Raw genomic sequence first — 25,358 nt, 5'->3', positions numbered from 1 at the left:
GAGGCTCCTTTGCACAGGATGCCGGCTAGTATGTGGGTACCACAATGGCGCCCATTTCTGCCGTGAAGTAGTAATGCGTAAGCATTATTGTGTTTCGCTCTAAAGGGCGCCGCAGCTACTGAAATTACTGGGCAAATGAGACTTAACATCTTATGTATCAAGGTGATGAGCTCAATTGTAGTGTCACTCAGAGTTTTTGGGATTTTTAGGAATCCTGAGTGGTACTGAATTGTAATGGGCGGGATGTGTGAATTACTATCAGCTGTCGTGCTCGTCTCGTCCGTAATGTCAGAAAAAAAGAAGCATCTTCACCAAACCATTAAGTATATCATACCTTTGAACGAAATTTCCTCTTCTTTTACTGAAAACAAGCAGATAATTAAGAATGTATCTTATAGAAAGGAACGGTTACTAATTAACATTTAAATCGTTTTGTCCTCCCATTTGCATTACAAAAGAGTGTGTCATTGACATAGGCTCAACAATAAATAAGGAGTTAGGGTCACCTTCTTTAAGCCCGTATCTCGAATTTACATTTATATAAGTTGTTGATTTGTTTGAGGTTAGTTTCTAATTAAAGTTGGGCGAAAATTGTGTTTACGTCAAAACGGAGACATTTAATTTGCATTATAACAGCTTATAAATAATGATATGATTGTTTATGTAGTTGTTTGTTAGTATTTATGGATTGTTAGATATTGTTATAACGGGTACTCACGATATATATATTATTGATTTGATGCCGATATTTCGATCCAATTGCATGAATTGTGAGTACCTGTTGTTATAATTACAATACCAAAGTTCAGTATAATTTTAAATCTGTTACGTGCAGTATCAGTTTTATTTTTTTATGAAGCTTATGGGTCTCCTGATGAGCTTATGGTTTTTTTATGATAATAAGGCACGAGACGATCAGGTCCTTCAGCTGATGGTAATTGATACGCCCTGCCCATTACATTACAGTGCCGCTCAGGATTCTTGAAAACCTCAAAAATTCTGAGTGGCATTACAATTACGCTCGTCACCTTGAGACATAAGATGTTAAGTCTCATTTGCCCAGTAATTTAGACCAAAACACAGTAATGCTTACACATAACTGCTTCTCGGCATAAATAGGCACCGTTGTGGTACTCATAATCTAGCCGGCTTCCTGTGCAAAGGAGAACGTGGAAGGAAGCTCCGTGAAAACCGCACTGTGGAGTAGCGGCACACATTCAGATGTTGGGGATGATATCCTAATTTGTGGTGTGTCGTGCAAAGGTGGAATTCGATGAAAGGAATCAGGTGAAACAGCTCTTCGGAACACTCCCCGTGAATAAAGCAGTAGAAGGCACACAATGAAGCGACGTCTTTGCGAACGCCAAGTAATCCAGCCGTTCACAGAGATTATTGTCATAGTAATCAGCTGGTTTGATTTCGAAGTGGTGACGTTTATGGGATTAACAAGAACAATGGCGTTATTCTTTCCATGACTTCGTCTTTGACTTTACTTGGAGGAACCTTTCAGATTGGGGACACAGAGTTGTACTCTTGAAGGTGTTTTATATAAATAATATATCAAACATTTTAATCAATGTTTCTCAAGTTTTAATTCCTTCGTAATTATTTCCTTTTATGGCGCTATTTATTCATAGATGGGAGGAAGATGTTTTTTTTTAAATGATAATGAGGGGTAAGACGAGCAGGACGTTCAGCTGATGGTAATTAATACGTCCTGCCCATTACAATGCTGTGCCACTCAGGATTCTTGAAAACCCAAAAATTCTGAGCGGCACAACAAGTGCGCTCGTCATCTTGAGACATAAGATGTTAAGTCTCGTTTTCCCAGTAATTTCACTAGCTACGGCGCCCTTCAGACCGAACCACAGTAATGGTTAAGCTTCAAGGTAGAAATAGGCATCGTTGTGGTACCCATAATGTAGCCGGCATCCTGTGCAAAGGTGCCTCCAACTGGTAAATAATAAATAAAACACTCATACTAAATGTGTTAAATTTGGAAGAAGTTTGTTATTTGTTTAAATACTTCAGTAATGCAATGTGCATTTTGATCTGAGATCATTGTTTTAAAGATTACTAATGTAACTAAAAAACTAAATTTAAAATTCCAGAGGTTTGTTAAATTGCAGACACATCTAGTAATACATTATTAAAGAGCGACAAAAGTAAATGAATGCCGATAAGGTTAACAGCTCTGCACGCAAAGGGTTAACTTTTTTTGCTTAGCTTGGAATTAAATTACGCACGGCAAATAAATCTTCTCAAATTAAAAGTGATATGATAAATAGGATAATATTTAGTGAAACACCACACAATAAGTAAACTTTTTTATTGTTATTATTTACAAGTTCGTCATCCATTCAATGTTATTTACGTTAAACTTACAAATAATATTGTAATTAATTTCTGCCAAAGTAATTATAATTAGCTATTATTTACAAAACATTCTCTAAAACTAAATAACGCTTATATTAAATTAACTAGGCAAATTCTTTAACGACTGTATTTTTACTTGATCTGTAGCATTTATTCATTATTCAATGCTTCATTATTGTTATTTTATATATTTCTGTGTCAGAATACAGAAAAAAAATGTGTGCATACAAATTTATATCTTGCGAATAGTTACAATATAATTTCATACACTATCATTCGTTTCATACAGTATTGAACTTATGCAATAGTATATAGAAACAACTAGCTGAAAAAGAAAATAATATGTTACGAGTCAAGTGAAGTGAGCGGCGGGTGTCTGAGAGGTGGCGCTTGTGTAGCGATGTGAAGTATGATGTGAGTCGTGGATGGGTGAGGAGAGGAGAGGAGATGGATATAGAGGTATAATGACTTGCTTTTGTGTTGGAATTCTGTTTTTATTTTCCCTGACTGAGAAGACAAGAAGTTTCTGGTTGTACAGACTGTAATTACATATTATATTTACATTAATAATGTATTCCAGCTAAAAATATGTTTGTTTATTTTGAACTTTGTTTATAGAAACATACTATTTAAAGAAAGAGAATGATATATCAACAATATTTTTATATACATGACTCAAAATGGCAAATTATAATAATTAATCCATAAATTATGATGCGTATTGTGGAGCAGCTCGATTTCTCTTAGACGACACTCATTTTATGAATTCTGTAATGTAAGTTGCATTACCTTATAAAATCCTACAACACAGCGCATTACACAGACTTAGCAAACAAGTCGCATTTAATGCTTTCCTAACTTAGTATCCTATAAATCACTTACTAAGTTAAATACAACTTCGGTTTAATTACATTATTAATAAATATAAGTTATAAAGATTATTGATATGCTTTCTTAAGATCTGTTTTGTTATCATGTTAATTAGTTGCCAACGGTTTACCAATGCTATTATTTTTCATAATTTCTTATATCTAAATGTTTGTACATATCTATATGTTATCTTTACAATAGTTAGCAATATTTATATTTAATGAAAACTAAAATACTATGAATCGTTTGTTTATTTAACGAATAAAAACATTGTGTGAAAATTTATCCCAGCATAATGGTTGATAAAGTCGCTTTTAAAACAAAATGGATTCTCCGATTTTTCGTACAGTAATTATTGTTGATGGTACACCCTTAGATAATTTATGCGCCTAGATACAGCCTCTTGCTGTGATGATGTTGTGAAAACAGGTAAGGTTTATGACTGTAGTGTACGAAATAAGCTACGTGTTACACTCGTGATAAGTATGTTACTTTTTTTAGCGTGAGTGGCTGAAAAAAAAAATAGAGGTTAACAGTTCGCCGCTATTTTTTCAAAGTGTATAAATTATCTAGGGTTACAGCAATACTGATATAATTAACATTAATATGTATGTATTTTAAAAACACTTATGTAATCAAAAACTTTTACTTAAATAACAGTTTAATATGTTAAACGAAAACACAGAATCCAATTGATAATGGAAGTAGTTATAAGTTATTGTCTTAGATACTGAGAGTTTTTAAACCAGGTTCTTAGAACATGTTTTATGATACAAATATCTACCTATATTCAAATTTACCATACTTTTACAAATCGGAAACAAAAAATAATTCTATACAAAAGTAATACTTCAGTTGATCGTTAAAACTAATCCACGAAACTTATCATCTTAAGCCGTTGATTGAATTTTTATAATTAACTATCATTAAACTATCATACAGATGAATTAAAATATTGAAAAATGTGGGTAGAAATAATAAGAGAGACGAATGCACGGCACAGGTTCCGCGTGACTCCACAGTTGGAAGCCAGTGGTTGTCGAGGACGGACTGTTCTATGACGTTCTGCATTGTATCTAAAAAATAAAATATAGATATACTGTTAACTCTTGAGTTACAAATTCTGAGAAGCATATATTAGAAGAAGATTTTTTATATTAGAGGGGTAAAAACGGGCTCACGCCTTGGGAATTTGCGCACAAAACCCGTTGTAGAGATGCGTTGACGGCCTTTAAGTATGCTTTTAGCTCGAAAGTCAATAACAGCCGTTCCCTATATTCAGTCTATCTCTTACTTGAGATAAAAATCGTAACTATCGTTGGCTTTTCTGTCCCAATAAACTTATCGACGGTAACCCACCTTATCCGTACACTCTGTCTGTCAATGGGACGACGTATAGCTTACCAGCGATAGAAGTTTGTATAGAAATTGCAATTCACGCGTCCCAATATAAGGCGATAAGAATGACTAATCGGGTATATTGGGACAGCTTCAGATTATTGACAGCTAATTACTGACAGTAGAAGGTAGTAATATATCTCTATCTGTAGACAGTATATTGGGAACGGCTGGAGGTCGTATCTGTTTGGGAAAACTGCAGCCGCTAATTGATACCACAAAGTGGCTGTCTGGGCCAAGAAGTTCTTCGCAAATTCAACATAATTCTGTAGACATTTCTCATTTTGATCATATCCAGTGATGGAATTTGACAGCTAGTATCAATCCGAACAACTCTAAGCGGTTCGCTATTCGGTGCTATATGCTGATAATCAAGCCAATCAGAGACTACTTGATCACCAATGATTTGTGCTATTCTTCGTTGTATGCTGTCAGATGGAACTGGTACTAGAGAGCACCCGCAAAGAGTTGAGAACACTGAACAGTACTCCATGTGAGGATTCAAACTTGACACCAATTATTCTTACTGGTAAATATTGAATAAACCGCTTCTCTATTACTAAGGTAAGATATTCTTCATTCAATAATATTTTTTTAATATAATATATTCATACATACCATAAGTAGTGACATCGGATGTATAAAACTTCTGTTCGGCAGGTTGCAACGCCACGATGTATTCTAAAATTTAGAAGAATTCATTTAGCTAATTTAATTCACGAGAAACATTACAATAACATTACGTGAACAAAACAAAACTATATCTAAAGGCATCTAACATCCGTTCCTAATATTCAGTCTATCACCGGTTGTGGCCTACTTGAGATAAAAATCGTAACTATCGTTGACTTTTCTGTCCCAATAAACTTATGTAACTCACGTATAGCTTACCAGCGATAGAAATTTGTATGTAAATAGCAATTCACCCGTCCCAATATAAGGCGATAAGAATGACTTATCTGGTATATTGGGACGGCTTCAGATTATTGGTATCTAATTACTGACAGTAGAAGGTGGTAATTTATCTCTATCTGTAGATAGTATATTGGGAACGGCCGTGAGTCAATACATTTAGATCAGGCTGAAGAAAGACAGACGCCGTAAGGGACTTAGTACATCTTAGTTCGCTAGAAACAAGGCAAAACGAAACGTCGACAGAAGTCAATAAAAAAGTTATGGCGGCCAAAAAAACATATTTCAACATATTGAGATACTTTCAATCTTTAAATATAGCTTCATATATATACCACTGTTTTACAAGAATCTGCTCGGAGCCAATCTAGGCCTACGGATCAAAAAAGATAATCTCTCGCCGATAATTCCTTCCAAAAGAAAAATTCTCTGAATAGATAGTACAAAAACACATTACTGTAGAAAAAGCCGCCCATTGGTATTATACCTTCTAGTTTCTAAAATTAAGATTTATTACAAAGTTACTTAATGTTTTCATAGTTAAAATGTTGAATGTACCTAATTAGAATAACCAACATAGAATTAGTATGTAATTGCAAATCAATTTTTAATGTTAAGTTGAGTTATTGTTGGTAAATCTTGAATAAATAAATACATATATAAATATCAAGATCAATTGGAGGTCCTTCCTTATATGAACCAAGGCCGTATGCGCTATCGCATAGTGTCTAAAGCGGCATTAATACTCAATTATATAAAGACTCTTTAAAATATTTTAACAAATGTAAATAACGATTCCTTCAGAAATAAATATAAGGGGTCAAAGAAAGAAATTTCTGATTTATACTGAAATATTGAAAACCTTTTTTTTTATTTAGCATATTTTTTTAATCAAAATAATAATGTTGTTGAATGTTGCACATATTTAAAAAGAAGAACTACATAGGTACCACGTGAAAACAGTTTCGCTGTCAATTCGATGTACCTATTACAATTAAACGGCAATTTTATACTATTACCTATTAAATTGAAAGCAATCATCATGAAAAAATGAATAACGAATATTTTAGGACCTTCTCAGTTGTTTAATCAAACTTATTATACGTATTAGTGATTCTTAAATTTGAAATGAATAAACAAAGTAAGCATGTAATGCTGTTTTGAATTTTTGTATGTAATTATTTATTTTAATATGATTACGTAAAGAAACTGAATTGACTGTGAATTGAAAATATACGCCTGACTACCGTAAACGTAATAAGTTACGTAATATACTGAAGCAGTATCGTAAACGTAACTTATTACGTTTACGGTACTGCTTCAGTATATTATTGTTTTTTTTTATGGAATAGGACAAACGAGCGTACGGGTCTCCTGATGTTAAGTGATCACCGCCGCCCACATTATCTTGCAACACCAGAGCAATCACAAGAGCGTTGCCGGCCTTTAAGGAAGGTACCCATGTCGTATCGTCCCGGAAATACCGCACAAGGAAGCTCATTCCACAGCTTCGTAGTACGAGGAAGAAAGCTCCTTGAAAACCGCACTATGGATGACCGCCACACATACTGATGGTGGGGATGATAACCTAACTTGTGGCGTGTCGTGGCAAGGTGGAATTTTGAAACTCAGATCCAATTATCCTTTTCTTATTCATGATTACGATAAATTAACAAATTGGCAATTTTTTACTATCATTATGTAGAAAATATTAATAATTAATCTATATATAAAATATTAATCTTAATATTGTATGAAACACAAAGCTTTTGATTATTTTGATTATTATTCTTAATATTGTATGAAACACAACGCTTTTGATTCCAAATAATATTTTTTCTCATAATTTATTAATTATTTCAATATTTGTACAAAACATTAATTTTTTTATGAGAAAAAGTGAGCAACTAGAAATCTACCACTGGGAGGCTCCTTTGCACAGGATGCCGGCTAGGTTATGGGTACAACAACGGTGCCTTTTTTGCCGTGAAGCAGTAACGTGTAAGCATTATTGTGTTTCGGTCTGAAGGGTGCCGTAGCTAGTGAAATTACCGGGCAAATTAGACTTAACATCTCATGTCTCAATGCGACGAGCCCAATTGTAGTGCCGCTCAGAATTGTTGGTTTATCAAGAATCCTGAGCGCCAATAAATTACCATCAGCTGTATGTGCTGGTCGTCTTGTCTCTTATTGTCATAAAAATAGATGATTCTAAGGTACTTTGGCGATAGCGCTCGTCCCTTGGATAAATGAGATGTAAAGTTCACACTGAATTACAAATGTAAAATTTAAAATTTTAATCTTTATGAAAACGTTTATTTTTTGGTATGTTAATAATTTTTGTTTCTATTGTTATTGCGTAATTTTGTATTTTTACACCCTTTACATTAGTTTCACTTGTATGTTTGTAACTTTACACGCGATTTTGACCCACTTTAAACTAATTTGCTTTTGATAAGGCAGGAATTGATGTTAAAGTACTCAATAGTTTTAAAATAAGCTTTTATAGAAAATTTAACTAAAAATGTAAAAATAAATAATAATATATAAAAAAAGCGTGGGGTGTAGAAGAATTATTATTATAATAATATCTTAAAAAGCACCCCACGCTTTTTTCACAATAAAATATATTTTTTTTACATTTTTATTAATAATAATTACTTAATAAAATTTATATTTATTAAAATCTATTTTTAATTTTTTTGTTGAATTTCATATAAAGTGTATTTCTTAATTTGTTGTTCAATAACCCATTTGTCAACTTTAATATATTTTAGCGTATAAGAATGTAACAACAACAGTTTTTCCAATAAAATAAATAAAAAAAATAGTGTTTACACATTACTCATGCCTTAAATCATTTATACGTCTAGATAGACTATGAAAGCTGTGAAAACATTAAAAAAATTGAGTTTAATGTTAACCTCTATTATCTATTTACCTCTATTTTGAGCACGCACAAACTGAGATACAGACCGCGATTGTAAAACGTAGCTTGTCACGCACACTATAGTACATATAAAACCTGGCCTAATTAAATCAGTTGTGTTACAGTAAGAGACTCTATCTGGACGTATAAATTATCTAATATTACTACTTTACGGTTGGAATAGGCATCCAGCCGGTTGTGTTACAGTAAGAGACTCTATCTGGACGTATAAATTATCTAATATTACTACTTTACGGTTGGAATAGGCATCCAGCCGGTTGTGTTACAGTAAGAGACTCTATCTAGACGTATAAATTATCTAATATTACTACTTTACGGTTGGAATAGGCATCCAGCCGGTTGTGTTACAGTAAGAGACTCTATCTAGACGTATAAATTATCTAATATTACTACTTTACGGTTGGAATAGGCATCCAGCCGGTTGTGTTACAGTAAGAGACTCTATCTAGACGTATAAATTATCTAATATTACTACTTTACGGTTGGAATAGGCATCCAGCCGGTTGTGTTACAGTAAGAGACTCTATCTGGACGTATAAATTATCTAATATTACTACTTTACGGTTGGAATAGGCATCCAGCCGGTTGTGTTACAGTAAGAGACTCTATCTAGACGTATAAATTATCTAATATTACTACTTTACGGTTGGAATAGGCATCCAGCCGGTTGTGTTACAGTAAGAGACTCTATCTAGACGTATAAATTATCTAATATTACTACTTTACGGTTGGAATAGGCATCCAGCCGGTTGTGTTACAGTAAGAGACTCTATCTAGACGTATAAATTATCTAATATTACTACTTTACGGTTGGAATAGGCATCCAGCCGGTTGTGTTACAGTAAGAGACTCTATCTAGACGTATAAATTATCTAATATTACTACTTTACGGTTGGAATAGGCATCCAGCCGGTTGTGTTACAGTAAGAGACTCTATCTAGACGTATAAATTATCTAATATTACTGCTTTACGGTAGGAATAGGCATCCAGCCGGTTTCATATACACAGAAACCACCCACTGGTAAAGGCCTCTTGTAATTTATATTATTAATTTAACTTACGAGGTGATGTTGTCATCTCAGTGGTAGTGGGCGGTGGAGTTGTTGTTGTTGAAGTTGTCGTAGTCGTGGTCGTTGTTGTCGTGGATGTTGTCGTTATTTTTATTTCTACAAAAAAAAAATCTTATAATTGAAGTACAATTAAAAAAAACGCATTAGTTCGTGGCGGGTGGCGTTCATACACCGTAATTGGAGCCAATCTAATTCCTGGCCAACAGATATGTTTGAAGTGTTTACGCAAAATCAATCATATGATATATCGTGAACTTATAATGTCAAATTGTGAGAGTCAACGGTTCTCTATTTGTTGCGCCAATACAATGTTATGAGGTTTTTTTTTTGTTTTATGGAATAGGAGGACAAACGAGCGTACGGGTTACCTGGTGTTAAGTGATCACCGCCGTCCACATACTCTTGCAATACCAGAGGAATCACAAGAGCGTTGCCGGCCTTTAAGAAAGGTGTATGCGCTTTTTTTGAAGGTACCCATGTCGTATATAAACGAGTATAAAAACAAATGTATTATACACGCTTGGCTAGTTACAGCAGCAATCAATACGTATTTTGTACTCTGTGGAATGTATTCAGAGTAAGTTTATTGTGTCATGATAGGTAAACTGTCGTGGGTAAGGTAGGTAGGAAGGTGGATAAGTTTATTATTATAATTTTTTATGTTTACTGTTACGATTTCATTTAACCGATATTCAATTCGGTCACGTTAAGTAATCTATGACAGTTTTTCGAATAACCATTTTTTACTCTTTGTGCGAGTGACGCGGTTTTGGTCGCGTCTCCCGCCTTACCTCCCTCTGCGGGTAATGTCATCTTGTAGACCTTACAAGATGCCAAAAGTCCTTTTGTTAATATAAGATCCTTCATCTGACGCACGCTATGCATCGACCAATGAAGAGACAGGTAAGATGACCGACCTCGAGGAAGTATAGTGAAGTGTTTTTTTCTATTGTTAATTAGAACACTCTTCAGAAGCCACGCAGAAGATTAAACAACCATCCATTCTTTCTTCCATTCCTTTTTTTAAGGGGTAACTAAATTATGTAATAATTTAAATAATGTGCACAGATTGTCTTATTATATATCTTTGATCTTTATAGGCACTAGAATAATTCAGCAAATTATATATATAATTTCCATTGGTAAAAAAAAACTATTGGGATGCATAAAATAAATTTAGAAATAATAAGTTAAGTGAACCCTTAATGAACTCCATACTCTACATCCTTTCTACTTACCATATAATCGTATGATTCCCTCAGATTTTCCGATGATGTTTGTGCAAACACAAGTGTAAGTTCCAGTATCTTCTATTTTATAATCAGATATCAATAGTGTAGAACTCGTTTGATATGAAGATATTCGGATCTCGTTAATTTCATATCTACCTCTGAAATCAAATTCTTTATAAATTTCATCAGAATCTTCTAAATGGGAAATTGTTTACACAAACGTATTTTACTTGCAACTCATTAATGGACGACAATCGATAAATTTTCATATATCTAAGTTTTGACAGTGTAAATATATTTTTTTGTAAATATGTTTCTGTAAGACAAAAAGGGATGAGACGAGCAGGACGTTCAGCTGATGGCTATTGATACTCAGGATTCTTGAAAAACCCAAAAATTCTGAGTGGCACTACAACTGCGCGCGTCACCTTGAGACATAAGATGTTAAGTCTCATTTGCCCACTAATTTCACTAGCTACGGCGCCCTTCAGACCGAAACAGAGTAATGCTTGCACATTACTGCTTCACGGCAGAAATAGGCGCCATTGTGGTACCCATAATCTAGCCGGCATATTGTGCAAAGGACACTCCCACCCTCCACTGCAGTATGTTTATTCTAAACGTTTTATCTTTACCCAACAATGTTCAAAATTGAAAAAAAATATAGGTGTTATCATTTCGTTCATACAAACGTTGCAACTAATCAGTTGTAAATAGTAACTTATTTTTTTTAGTGATTACTCTTACTTGCAAGATTTTGGGGTTGAAATCCCGCAAAGTCCATAAGTTTTGGTAATTATACTAAATTAAATTTGTATTTAGCATTAGATTTATATTATAGTTGTAACACAAGTTCAACAATTTCGTGTTTCATTTCATTTCTATAATCTTCTTAATAAATATTATAAATTTTTAAGCATTTTAAAACAAAAAATGTAGTCTGAAATTAAACAAACCAATTTGCCCTATTTTTAACACTTAGAAAGGAATAAAGTTTAAATTGCTCTTTCGCAGGACTAGCGCATTCGATAGCGCGGAGCTCGAGTGACTTATCGTTAGTTGTGATTGTAGATTTGTTGGAGAGCGTTCAGCAAATAGCTTTGGGAGCGGCTGTCAATCTCTACTAGCATTTTGCAGCGAAACTCCGGAAAATTCCACTCGTTGAATAGTTCGGAAAGTCGTATAAAGCGTTTGTTGATGTATCCATCCCACTTAACTGAGTGCGATCAGGCATTTTATCCTTTGTCAATGTTTTGTAAAAGAGCTTGTTTTGTTTTAAGCTAAATCAAACTTAATAACAAATCACTCCAAAAGAATAAAGACTTTAACTTATATAAAATACTATAGCATTCATAGAGAATGCTTTTATCTAAGACTAAGGATCGGTCTCCGCTACGCTTCAACTAGACATCACACTACCGAAGAACAATAGCTTCTTTATTACGGCAACTATTAGATGCTTGTGTGCGTGGCATCCTGACACTAAATGGCATCTTTCAAATTTTGCAACATACGCTTCGTGTCCTTACATTGAAATCAATAAAAAACAAAATACATACTGATGATATGTGAACCCAGTGTCTTTCTTATATCTTGTAGTATTATATTTACAAAGTTTAACGCAACCCAATATTTTAGTTTCAATTATTAGCAAAGATTAACAGACCACGTGGCACGTCAACGTCACATATTGTTCGAAACTGGCTCGCATATGCCCACTTGGGCGTAGTATTAGTGGCCGCACTTTGCGATTACGCCTGTGGTATCTAGTCTGGAGCGCAACGGAGACCGATCCTTGATCTATAGCCTTTATTTTGAAAATAGTGACATTAATGAAATCAAATCTCAAACAAAGTTAAAAGGTGTAATTACATGCATATAATGAGATAAACCATCTGTATTGTCTTGGCTCGGCCTTAATTTAATAAGGGACGTGTTGGTTTACTCTAAAACTTTAATGGTTTTGTTATGCTATACAACTGATCATATTATCACTATTACAGGCCAATAATTACCCATTAATTCTGTATTCTTGTGTTTAAGTTTAAAAAATACCTCTCTTATAGAAAGTATAAATTTACTAAGTAAATATTAGATTAGAGGAGGTTTTGCTAATCTACTTACCCAGATAAAATCATTTCTTCACCACTTTTTAGCCAGTAGCTAATTGCTCGTGGATATGACTCAACCAGGCATTCCAGTTTTGCTTGAGAGCCGGTTGGAACACCAATAACTTTTGATGGTATTGAAATCGATGGAGCAACTAAAATGGCATCAAAAACTCGTTTACTATTTCACATACATAGAGAATCAAACGTAGGGACTATATGTATTCCTTGACTATTTTTTTTATAAAAATAAGGGTCGAGACAAGCAGGACTTTCAGCTGATAGTATTTGCCCTGCCCATTACACTGCAGCGACGCTCAGGTTTCTTGAATATAAGATTAATTATCAGATTCGCAAATATTCTGACTGGCACTACAATTCGTAGTACAGGAGCAAAAGAAGTACAGCACAGTAATAAAGGAGCCTCCCACTGACTAATAACTGACTAACTTATAATGGTCAAATCTATAATGTAGCGAAAGTTATACCTATAGTGTAAATTATTAATTGACAATTTATCATTCATATATCGAAATAAAGGATGGAAAAATAATACTTACAATTAACACTGAGCATAATTCGCTTACTGACAGAGGGTGGTACATCATTTGATGCAATGCATAGATAAGCGCCCATTTGTGTTCTCTCCACTTTTGTTAAATTGAGATGTGAACCCGTGAACATGTCAGCTAAAATAAAACACACATATTAACAATAATTATAGATAAAAGTAAATTATGTTTGTTGGATGAAATTACTACTTGTGATAGTAATCACGACCATCATGTTCACGAAGCATTCTTACACAAACAATGAATTCAAGCTCAAAAATTTGATGCATCCAATATACGATTATTTATATTAATAGATTTTTATGAAATAGTTTATATCATTTAAAAAGGACCCGTATATTGGATGCAGCACCTTAAAAACTTATTTGTTATGTATATTACTGCCATTGTAAATTACTCTATTTGATTCAAAAGAGTGGTCGTTGAGTTTCTTACATGTTCTTCTAACTCAACTTTTTACGAACATTTGGTAATTTAAAAGAACTATTTGTAGTCACGATTCAAAAGAATAAAGTTTATTTAACTTTCACTGTGACCTTATACAATTACAATTATACTCATTAAGTGTGACCAGGCGATTATTCCGATATTAAAATCCTTAAACTGATATCGAAAGAACGTTACCTAATTAGTAAAATGACATCAATAACTTTTTGAAAATCAAACGAGGAATATTCAAATTTTAAATTAAAAACACCCATACATCGTATAAGATTAGTGGAAAGGTTTCGGTTTCCTTATTTTAAAAGGTTATTTTAGCTTGGTAGTGATATTAAAGGAAACTGCTTACTAACCTAACTATTTAGTAAAATTGTTTTTAATAGAATAATATTTATTTTTAGTAAGTACAAAATTAAGTATTTGAAGTGACGTCATTGTTGTATAATACAATGGCCATCCTACTAATCTATACATATAAAAAATTGGAGTGTCTGTTTGTAATATTGAAATAAGCGTTTTTTACTACATGTATATGAATATATATACGGTAAATATATTTTGTCTGTCTGTCTGTCTGTTTGTTGGGGCTAATCTCTGAAATGGCTGGACCGATTTTGAAGGGGACTTTTATTGGCAAGTAGCTTATGTAATAAGGAATACCTTATACCAAAATTCTTATATTTTAGAAAAATAAAGTGATTTTGCAATGTCCAAGAAACGGTTTAACTCTATATCTTATATGGCAAAACAACGTTTACCGGGTCAGCTAGTCTGATGTATCATCTGCTATTTTACGAGCGTAAGAACCAATTTTATTATTTCTTTTCAGGATTATAGATCTATACATTTTTTTTATGGAATAGGAGGACAAACGAGCGTTTGTAACCGCCGGCCGCCCACATACTCTTGCAACACCAGATTGATAATATTCATATCTATTGATAATATTCAGGTCAATACATAAAATAAAATTGACGTCATTTGGTAATTCATAAGTCATGTAAATGAACATGAATGTAAATTTATTCTAAAAATTATTACAAAAAAGCCCGAAATGAAAAGACATTTTATAAAATGTAATAAATCTCACTAAATAAACTTTTAAAATGCTTAAACTTTTAACTATTAATAGCGTTATCTCGACATAGAGGATGCTTAGTCCTTTTTGAAACAGCAAACATTTTAGCTCTGGCAATAATACTTGTATCTAAATTGAGACTCGGCGTTCTATTCGCTATTTGGAAACTGATTCACTGGAATTCTGTTTGCATTTCGCACACACTTCAATTGCACGGCTTAGTAACTTACACTGGGCTGCAAAATGTTGTGAATAGAACACTACGAAGCATTTCTGCAGTGAAAAAAGACTAGTTGAATATTGTTTCTGCGTTTTTAATGGGAACGTATAAAAAATATAACGTATTGCCCATTGGCTAGCATCTAGCGAGATATATAAGTGTCAAACAAAAAAAGTGTAGGGTTCAATCTTCGTGTGCAAATGCATGTATGTGTTGCTATTCAGTATTTATAATTTAACAGACTGTAACAGATTTTTTTTTTAGTTTTAAATCTTTGTCGATTTAAAAATTCTTTTTTGTATTATCTATGATGTTTTAGTGACCATTCTATTACTAATTAGTAATTTTGAAGTATGTTTTAGTTATAAAAACTTACTACATTCATGAGAAATAATCGAAATGTAATAAATTAAATTAAATTTGTTCAAATTGTGCAGTATCTATTGTTTATGTTATCTAACAAAGCGCTAGCTTGCTTAAAAACAAAAGCGTCGACCTTCATTTTTATAAACAAGCCCAAACACTTCAAAAGCAATAAATTATTTTGTAAACCGAGCCCGTTGCGTTATGCGGTGACCTTGGCGTCGGTAGACACAAATGGTGTGCGGTGTGGTAGCTTGGCACCCCAGCTGATAATATATTCCTTTAACGAAACACTGTAGAACGAGCAATGGAAGTGACATACAGATTTTACAGCTTAAGTTAAAATAAAACACGATCGTTGGCGCGATTAATGATTTAATCAGGTTTATAAGTTTGCATTAATGATATTATTAGATTCATAATTTAGCATTGACAAATTGATCAATTCATTATTTCATTTCATCAAATTTCATCACAACAATATATGGATTTATAATGGTCTGAATTCAATGAATTTTATTTTTAATTTATTTTTATTATATAATTTAACTCATAAATCGTTTGTTCCATGCCCGCGCTCTGACTCCCCGTAGAATTCGGACATCGATACAAATTGATTAATTAGTATCATGTCCATAATTTTAGGCAGGATATATTGTGAAAGTTTAGATTAAGAGCTGCGCTCCAACTAGATACCGCAGGCGTAGTTGCAAAGTGCGTCAACTAATCCAGCGTCCAAGTGAGCATACTCGAACCAGCCTCGAACAATGTGTGACGTTGACGTGCCACACATTCTGTTAAAACTTGCTAATAATTGAAACTAAAATGCGTGGCTCGTAGTAAAACTTTGTAAAAATAATACTACAAGAAATAAGTAAGACACTGAGATCACATATCATCAGTAAGTATTTTGTATTTTATTAATTTCAATGTAAAATAACATGAGACGTATGTTACAAAATTTGAAAAAAGATGTCACTGAGTGTCAAGTTGCCACGGACACAAGCATCTAATAGTTGCCGTAATCAAAATGCATGTTCTACGATGTGCTAGATAATAATAATATTAATAACACACGTTTACAGAAATTATTTTGCCCCAAACTAGGCATAGCCTGTACTATGCGTGAAATACTATAATATATTTAATACCATATACATTAATACTTAGAAACATCCCTGACTCAGAAACAAACCTTCAGAATGAATACGAACTACGGGCTATATAGGCCATCATAATAAATATATTATTATTTTTTATTTATTATTATCAGATCTGACACTATAAGCAATATTTTACATGCTTATTAGTACTAGTAAGCCTACCTGAGAATCCGAGAATAAGTGCGTCAGAGTCTTGAAATATTGAAAAACCGTTTTTAAACATTACCTTGTCATGTATTTTTTATTTTAGCAAATCAATTAGGAATATCTGTGTTTTCAGTTGTTTAGCAGGCCCTAAACTAGGAATCTAAAAATGTGTACCGTTCATGCAGGGGCATATATGACAAATAATATAAATAATATAATGGTAAATAAAATATTTTTTGGTAATTTTGCACTTGTACTGACTGATGAAGAGTTGCCTTTGTGGATAATCCTGGATGTTGATCAAGATCATGCTTAATAAAAAAAAATATTGCAATCTAAACCCAGCCTGCATCTGTTCAGCTCCATCGGCTGAGGATAAGAGATTTGAAAAGAAATTCAGTTCCAAGTAATAAGCCACGTCACTGATAAAAAACTAATTATACTTATATGCCAAATTCTGAGCGGCATGTGGTGTTCAGTTTCATTAGCCCCCTGTTATATCGTTGTCTACGACACAGGAAGAAAAAGTTATGGCTGATATAAAAAAATTGCGAACGGAAGTATATGTAATTTCGAAACCCTCTTCAAAACAAGGAATGATTGAACATGACGTTCAAGTATTGCCGTGTTATAAAGAAGCCTTTTATAAGATAATACGTAAAATATTATGAATACAGATAACTAAAATTGAGGAAAATTGCTTCGAACAAAATTGAAATTTTCGTATTTAAATTTATTCCGAAATCCAACGACCGCAGACGTGATAAGAAGATTAATAAGACTAGGTAGGTATTGACCTTTAATCTTAAATTAATATTATTCACGAATTAACAGTAACCAGCTATTTTGTCTTAATTAGAGATTATCTTATCGGGTGAAATCCGCTTATATATTCCAATTAGTAGCAACATTTTGTTATGATAATATTAATAGAATAATGTGTAACCTGTTAATATTATATTGTTTTAGTAGTAGTAGTTGATAATTGTTACGAATGGCGGAATACGTGGAGCTCTACAAATAATAGTTCTAATCACACGATGTATCGGGTTAAGGTCTAATTACTCTGGAATTCAGGCTGTTATGCTATCTTGCACTACAGTACTTATACCAGGTGTAATCCTGGACTCATGAAATTCGATCCATGAATAAGGTGATAGCTTGGTTCCGGCTAATAAAAGACCTATTACTGACTGCTTCACAAATTATAAAATACTAAACTAAGTGCTTTAAACCAGTAATTGACTATTTTCATTATTTATAATTTGATTATTTTATTGACTATTTATATTATTATTATATTGACTATTTTGATTATTTTCATAAAAATAAAAAAAGACTTATGTTTGCACGTTAATGATTTAGGAAATACTTCAAGCCGGCCCATAATGTAGCGCTCTACAAAGGTCGGCAACGTTTCTGTAATTCCTCTGGTGTTGCAGGTGATCACTTAACAACAGGCGACTAGAACGCTTGTTTACCTTTCATTTCCATAAAATTATTCATGTATGATTTTAACACCTTAAAATGCTTTTGTATAAGAATTGTGTAGAGCTGTACATAAAATACTTATTAAAGTTGTTTTTGCTGCCTAATAAAATCCTTATCTAATTTATATTCTTTTAAATATCAACGGATGATAAATTATTACCGTAGAGAAAGTAACGTGAAAGGCAATTATTGGAGAAGATTTGATAATAATTGATGTTTTGTCTAGCTCGATATCAAAAGGATGCTAAATCCAATCATTGTTTAATAATATTTTCCTGAGAGAAATAATAAATTATATCCAACAATAGGGTCTTGATAAGATACCTCTTTTAATTATCCAGCCATTCTTCCAATTGATTTATGCCAGAGAGCCTCATCACGGGGTAATAAATTAATAAAATCCTCATTTTATCTTTTCGTAAGGCCCTTAGACCTTTTCTTATCTCCTCCAACAAGATAATAACGATATTGATATTATATAACAGTTTAAAAATATCAGGAATGAAGTATGATATCAAGAAATATGGAAAACATAAGCTATAGCCGGAAAATGAACGATTTGATCACACTATACGATTCTTTTGGGTATCTGTTGTTTTGATAAAACTAATTTTAAATGAACATTGAGGGAGTATGTAATGTATTACTAATGTGTTGCCTATAAAAAATCGGCAGCAATTAACTGTAATAATTAATAAAGAAATGTTGCAAATAATAGAAAAAAATGGTTGCCAGCTCTCAGTCAGCCGCAACATTAGGGTTGCCAGGTGTAAGTAAGTATATTATTGTTAATTATTCACAGTCAAATTCTTTTTTTTAATAAAATTGAAGTTTTATATTTAATGTTTATGATAACATATGGTTGCAAGTAAAAAAATAACCGCAAGTAGAAAATGCGATGATTAAAATAAACATATCTCGCTCCAGGTAAGTGTGAGTGCAAGAAGAAAGATAACCGGATTGTTACGTGCTGTGAACAAGATTATAATGTAGTGTTGATATATTCTGATGACACAATTCTTGTATTGTATTCTTGTATCAAGTTTTATGAACCTTACGTCACTCGAAAGGTTGCCTCATTAGCACTCGTACGACCCGCGAAAGGTCGCAGGTTCGAGTCCCGCTTCGTTCATAAATTTTTGTGAATCAATAAATTTCGTTACCTTTTTGCAACTCGCCAGCTGGGTTCCGCACCAGTATACTACTGCCATCTTCTCTCCTCCAAAGTATCCTCGGAAGAGGTCTGCCGTCTGCTTTGCATCTCACGCTCACATCAGTACCCTCCCGAGCAACTAAATCACCGCTTGTACCTTCATCAACTATATTCGGTGGAACTGCAAATACACAAATTATTGACAGGTAAGAAGACACAAATACAAAAATGTGTAGGATGAAAAACCGGCAAAGAATGAGACAGAAATATGCATACTATTGAAGTGAAAGCTTCTTTAGCATCGTTGTGATTTGAAAGTCGATGAAACGAAAAAGGGCGACAGTAAAAAGAGACAGACACATAAATTCATAAGAAAAGTGGGAGAAAATGAGATACTAAGCATTATACAGTGTTTTGGTACCAGGCGATCATAGTTGAAGAAGAGATTGTCATATATATGACGCGAGTACCTTAATAACGTCATGCGCACAACGTTATACTACATAGACACTAGGAGAACCTTAATTTTGTAGCGGTAATAATAATGTCTTTCATAGTCGTTGAAATCATATGTCATTCTAGCAACATGTACCAGGACTTCATATGCAGTTTAGACGTTTATGCACAATGCTGGTTTCACTTCTGAATTGTGTACATTGTACGCACGCAATTTTTTTCACATATTATTTTAGTTTTGTTGACAAATTAACTGCCGTTTTCAATAACGTATATCTAGTTGCTGTCACCGTTTAATGACAAGATCTATCTATCCATAGTTATCTCCAATATAGTTAGTCCTATGCTTTATGTCGATAGGTTATTGAAATGTAAGTAAGCGTAAAAGTATAGATTTGTTTAACTCTAGTCAGTTAAACTAAGGATAGATAGGTTATTGAAAACGGCCGTAAAGCAATATGTAAAACAAAACAGATCGAAGTGCTTTTTATACTTGTGGCGAAGATGGGCGCGCCAATGTAACACATAATTTATTATAGTTCATATCATAAGCCAAGTATAGCTGTTTATAATAATTGCATTAATTAATGGAATAAAATATAAATGACCAGATTTTCAGAACTTCGCTCAGTGTGCTAAATAGGCAAAAGCGTCTTCTCAAAGATAAGACTTCGATAGATTGGTTTTTCAAAAAATCCCACGTATAGCGTTAGTATTTTATGTAGTGTAATTTACCGTAAAATATAAATATAAAACAAGGATAAACGCATGTGTACAAGAATTGTCTATTTAATATAATAAGTATTCTACTGTAAATGATCATAGTTTGTAGTGTATTAACAATAGGTTGTTTGCTCAGTCAATGTAAGTATAGGATATGCATGTGAAACTTTTAAAATAAAGAGATTTTTTAAATAGTTTAATTATACGCCCTGCCAATTACAATGCCATGCCAATTTGGCTTTGTGATTGAACCCAATATTCTGAGCAGCATCGGGATTGCGCACGTCAGTTTGATACCCTTCAAATCGTAAGGCACTAATTATTGCAGCGACTATTTAACTAGAGCTACGCTGCATCCTGTGCAAATAGTATCCAGTTGGAGGCTTTTTACTGGTGATGGTATAATTTTAATAAAAGTAAATATTTTATTCTCCTAATGATTTTCTTATTTATTGATTGCATATCAGTTAATTATAACCTCTCATTATAATTAACTGATATGCAAAAAAAAACGGGCGGAATTATTTCTGTCCCTTTAGAAAAAGCAATACTAAAAGAGGATTTAATCATTTGAGAATATTACTGGCACATTTATGAAGTGTTGTGGGGCTTAACTTCTGCCCGGGCAGCTAGTGGCAAAGTTTATTTAAAATTCAAATTTAAGACATAGTTTCACTTTAGCAAAAATTGCTGTTAATTGCGTATCGTGGCGGGAATAGTTCGTATTAACTTTAAGAAAATATTTTAGATAATTATTGTTAGATTGTCCTATTTCCTTGATATTTTGAAGCTTTGATACCATTATTTAGCGGTCTCTTAAATGGTTGATAGAACGGTTATAGCGATCAAAATTATAGCGCTACTTGAGGAAGGGTGTAGTTCATGTTATGAGTCCTAGAGGCAGATGTGAGTTGATCGACTGTCCAGAGGACTTGGCAACGATATCAAGACATTTATCCCGTCAGTAGGCGGCCTGGGTCTGGAAGAAAATCATGCCTGAAAGAAGCTCGAGATGACCATTTCCTGGTGAAGAAGGCATTGAGAAATCGAAAATCTTCTTATGTCCACCTCAAAAAGACTTTAGAGGAAGTGAGAGTTGTGCAAACCAGCTTACGGACTGTCAGGAGGAGGCTTCTCGCTGCCATTATATGCAGTTGCCATCCAGCCCGTGGCCCTAAATTACTCCGCGAGCATAGAGTTGCTAGAATTAGCTTCACTTAAAATTGTGTGACGTTAGACTCAAGAGGACTGGTTCTGGTGATAGTGAAGCTTATATTCAAGGGATTCGTCGTTTGGATTGTCCAACTCGAAGTCACGACCTCAATCCCTGGGGATGTAATGATCGGTACAGCCCACTCCGCTAAACACCAGAAACCTAAGGAACGTAATTTCTGCGCAGTAGGAGCGTATTCAACAAGAAACAATTAAGAATAGCATCGACAGCATGCCCGAACGAATTTGATAGAAACTACGTTTTGCTTATCTATTTAAAGTATTATTATGATACAAGGTCACCAGAGGGAGGCTCCTTTGCACAGGATGCCAGTTGCTAGATTATGGGTACCATAACGGCGCCTATTTCTGCCGCGAAGCAGTAATGTGTAAGCATTATTTTGTTTTGGCCTAAAGACTTTAACATCTTGTATCTCGAGGTGACGAGCGCTATTGTATTGCCACTCAAAATTTTTGTGTTTTTCAAAAATCCTGAGCGGCACAACATTATAATGGGCAAGGCGTATCAAATACCATCAACTGAACGTCCTGCTCGTCTCGTCCCCTAATTTCATAAAAAACACAAGCTACTAAGAATTAGGAAATAATCTGACGATGCCAGTGAAACAGGTTAATTTTTTTTGTGAAAGAATGTTTTTGTGAATGAAAGAATTGTAGATGTCACCAAGGTCTGTGACTGGTAGAACTGATTACCGCTGTTATATGATATATAATAAATAAGTAAATCACAAGCTTCGAGATAAAGAAATATTATATAAAGGGAACAATATCAAATCCGAAGTGATATTACGTGATAATAAATCATCTGTACTCAACGAAACGCCCTCGTATTTCACGGTTGAATACTTGCTAGATTTCTGTTATTTTCATTTGAATTGTGGAAAGGTATTATGAAAAACAATGAAAGGCGCTATGAAAAATTGTAATTTATAGGAAATGGAGCTGTTTTTTATCGATATAAACGTTTATGTTGCTTTTATTCGTTTTCGCGCTACGTTTTTGGATAGAATTATAAAAATAAATACGAAAGGGATTCGTAATAAATATTTACATTTTCATTAGGCTTATTGGATTTTGTTATCTTTATATTAACATATATACAACTCTTTAATTTGTAACAAGCGCCATATGGATATTTTTTGGAGACACAGTAGCACAATTTAAGAGAAACCGGACAACGTGATTAGCAAAATGTAATGACCTAATGTTTTATAAAAAACGAATTGACAAAATATATATTTGTATTTTTGTGATTATAATGAAATGACATTGTAGCTTGTAATGATTTGTAAAATTAATTTATCTTTTTATATTCTTTTCTGACATTTTAGCGTATAGGACTTACATTTACTTTCATTAATATATATGTCATTACAGGAACTTTTGGACTTTGTGGTATAATTTAATGAATTGAAATGTGTATTCTGTGTAGGTGCCATAGTAAATAAATTAATAAATATTTTAATCAGTTTATAGAGAACTCATTAAATTTTTGAATAGAGGGTACTATTTTCATCCCCTTACATCAGACTATACATGTTTATACAATTCATAAATCTTATCAAGATCAGATGTGTAGTGTAGTCGTACATTTATAATTTTTTCGCCCTCAATATTAGATTACCAGTGCTTTTATGAGTATAACCTTAGATTTAAGATTGGTCTCCGCTGCGCTTCAACTAGATACCGCAGGCATACTCGCAAAGTGCGGGAACTAATACTACACCCAAGTGGGCGTACTCGAACCAGCCTCGAACAATGTGTGACGTTGACGTGCCACATGTTCTGTTCAATTTTGCTATAAATTGAAACTTTAATGCCGGGTTGCGTAATAAAACTTTGTAAAAATAATACTACAAGAAATAAGTAAGACACTGAGATCACATATCATCAGTAAGTATTTTGTATTTTATTAATTTCAATGTAAAATAACACGAAAGATGCCATTAAGTGTCAAAATGCCACGCACACAAGCATCTAATAGTTGCCGTAATAAAAAAGCTATTGTTCTTAGATAGTACGGTATCTAATTGGAGCACAGCGGAGACCAATCCTTAATCTAAGATCGTAAACTAAACAAATAGCTAAAAGTAAATACAAACAAATATACAAACATATTTGTTTTGGAGTAATAGATGATAAATATTCCTGTCTAAATCGAAAAATAAACTGTATTTTAATTAAAATCTAAATATCTCCTTTGTCTATTAATACCTATTATAAATATATCTGTGGCATCTACCAGCATGTATTTTGTATTTTATTAATTTCAATGTAAAATAACACGAAGCGTATGTTACAAAAATTTGAAAGATGCCAGTGACTGTCAAGCTGCCACGCACACAAATACCTAATATTTGCCGTAATAATATACCTATTGTTCATAGGTAGTGCGGTATCTAGTTGGAGCGCAGTGGAGACCAATCCTTAATCTAAGAGTGGAACGTTATATTTATAAGTTGCTGTATCTTTGACAATATGTTATCACAATTGCATCAATAATCTAATAAGTTGGCACGTAAAAGCGTACCAAAGATAATAAACATGCAATATATAATATTTATTATTATTATTATATTTATTGAATTATTGTCAACTCCGTGGGTAAACGAACAATGTAAGGTATGAAGAAAGTGGCGTAACCCTCAGAGGACAATAATAATTACAGTCCCGTCCAAAAACCGTGAGTAAAATCTTTACATTCGGGACTTTATTCTCAACAATATCCTCCTCCAAAAATTAACTAGCTTAACTTATTAACTAAATATTCTGTGGTCGATTTGTGTGCTAGGCCTCTCTTTGCGGCCTCTATATGATAGAGCCTTTATAAGTAATCTTTGAAGTACTCTCTAGCACTTACAAAAACAAAAATATCAGAAAAAAACAAAACAGAGAGACACAGATAATGTTGGTATTGATCTTTTTTGAAATTAAATTTGACTAAGTGTTAAAAACTCAGAGAGGCTTTTACGAGTGGGACGCTTCTTCTTTGCACAGGATGCCGGCTAGATTATGGGTACCACAACGGTGCCTTTTCTGCCCTGAGGCAGTAAGGAGTAAGCTTTATTGTATTGCGGTCTGAAGGACGCCGTAGCTAGTGTAATTACTGGGCAAATGAGACTTAACATCTTATGTCTCAAGATGATGCAGTTGCAATACCACCCAGAATTTTTGGGTTCCTCAAGAGTCTCACTGCATTGTAATGGATAGTGCGAATCAATAACCACCAGCTGAACGTCCTTCTCATCTCATCCTGTGTTTTCATATAAAAAAGCAATAGTCAAGAACATATCTTGTATAAAAATATGGCCACTATAGTTTCCTATGACCAAATTTTCTTAACTTGACTTAGAGACAATCTATTTTATTTAAACTCGATGCAGTGCATTTGCAGAAAACCC

General features: G+C 33.4%; 1 protein-coding gene across 2 annotated transcripts in view; it reads right to left on the bottom strand.

The window, feature by feature from the left end:
* Positions 1–2,359: 2,359 nt before the first annotated feature.
* LOC126975451 (opioid-binding protein/cell adhesion molecule-like) overlaps positions 2,360–25,358 on the bottom strand; it is a 123,635-nt gene continuing 100,636 nt past the window's right edge. For both annotated transcript variants that reach the window (XM_050823362.1, XM_050823360.1), the window contains 7 exons: positions 19,556–19,726; positions 13,478–13,606; positions 12,934–13,072; positions 10,816–10,967; positions 9,569–9,673; positions 5,263–5,325; positions 2,360–4,322 (listed from right to left, as the gene is read on the bottom strand). In XM_050823362.1, coding sequence (XP_050679319.1) covers positions 4,132–4,322; positions 5,263–5,325; positions 9,569–9,673; positions 10,816–10,967; positions 12,934–13,072; positions 13,478–13,606; positions 19,556–19,726 — 950 coding nt within the window. In that variant the 3' untranslated portion in view covers positions 2,360–4,131. The remainder of the gene's footprint in view (positions 4,323–5,262; positions 5,326–9,568; positions 9,674–10,815; positions 10,968–12,933; positions 13,073–13,477; positions 13,607–19,555; positions 19,727–25,358) is intronic.

Source organism: Leptidea sinapis, chromosome 36 (genome assembly GCF_905404315.1).
Source record: "Leptidea sinapis chromosome 36, ilLepSina1.1, whole genome shotgun sequence".
In the NCBI taxonomy this organism is placed as follows: domain Eukaryota; kingdom Metazoa; phylum Arthropoda; class Insecta; order Lepidoptera; family Pieridae; genus Leptidea; species Leptidea sinapis.
This window is presented reverse-complemented; position numbering and strand designations above follow the sequence as displayed.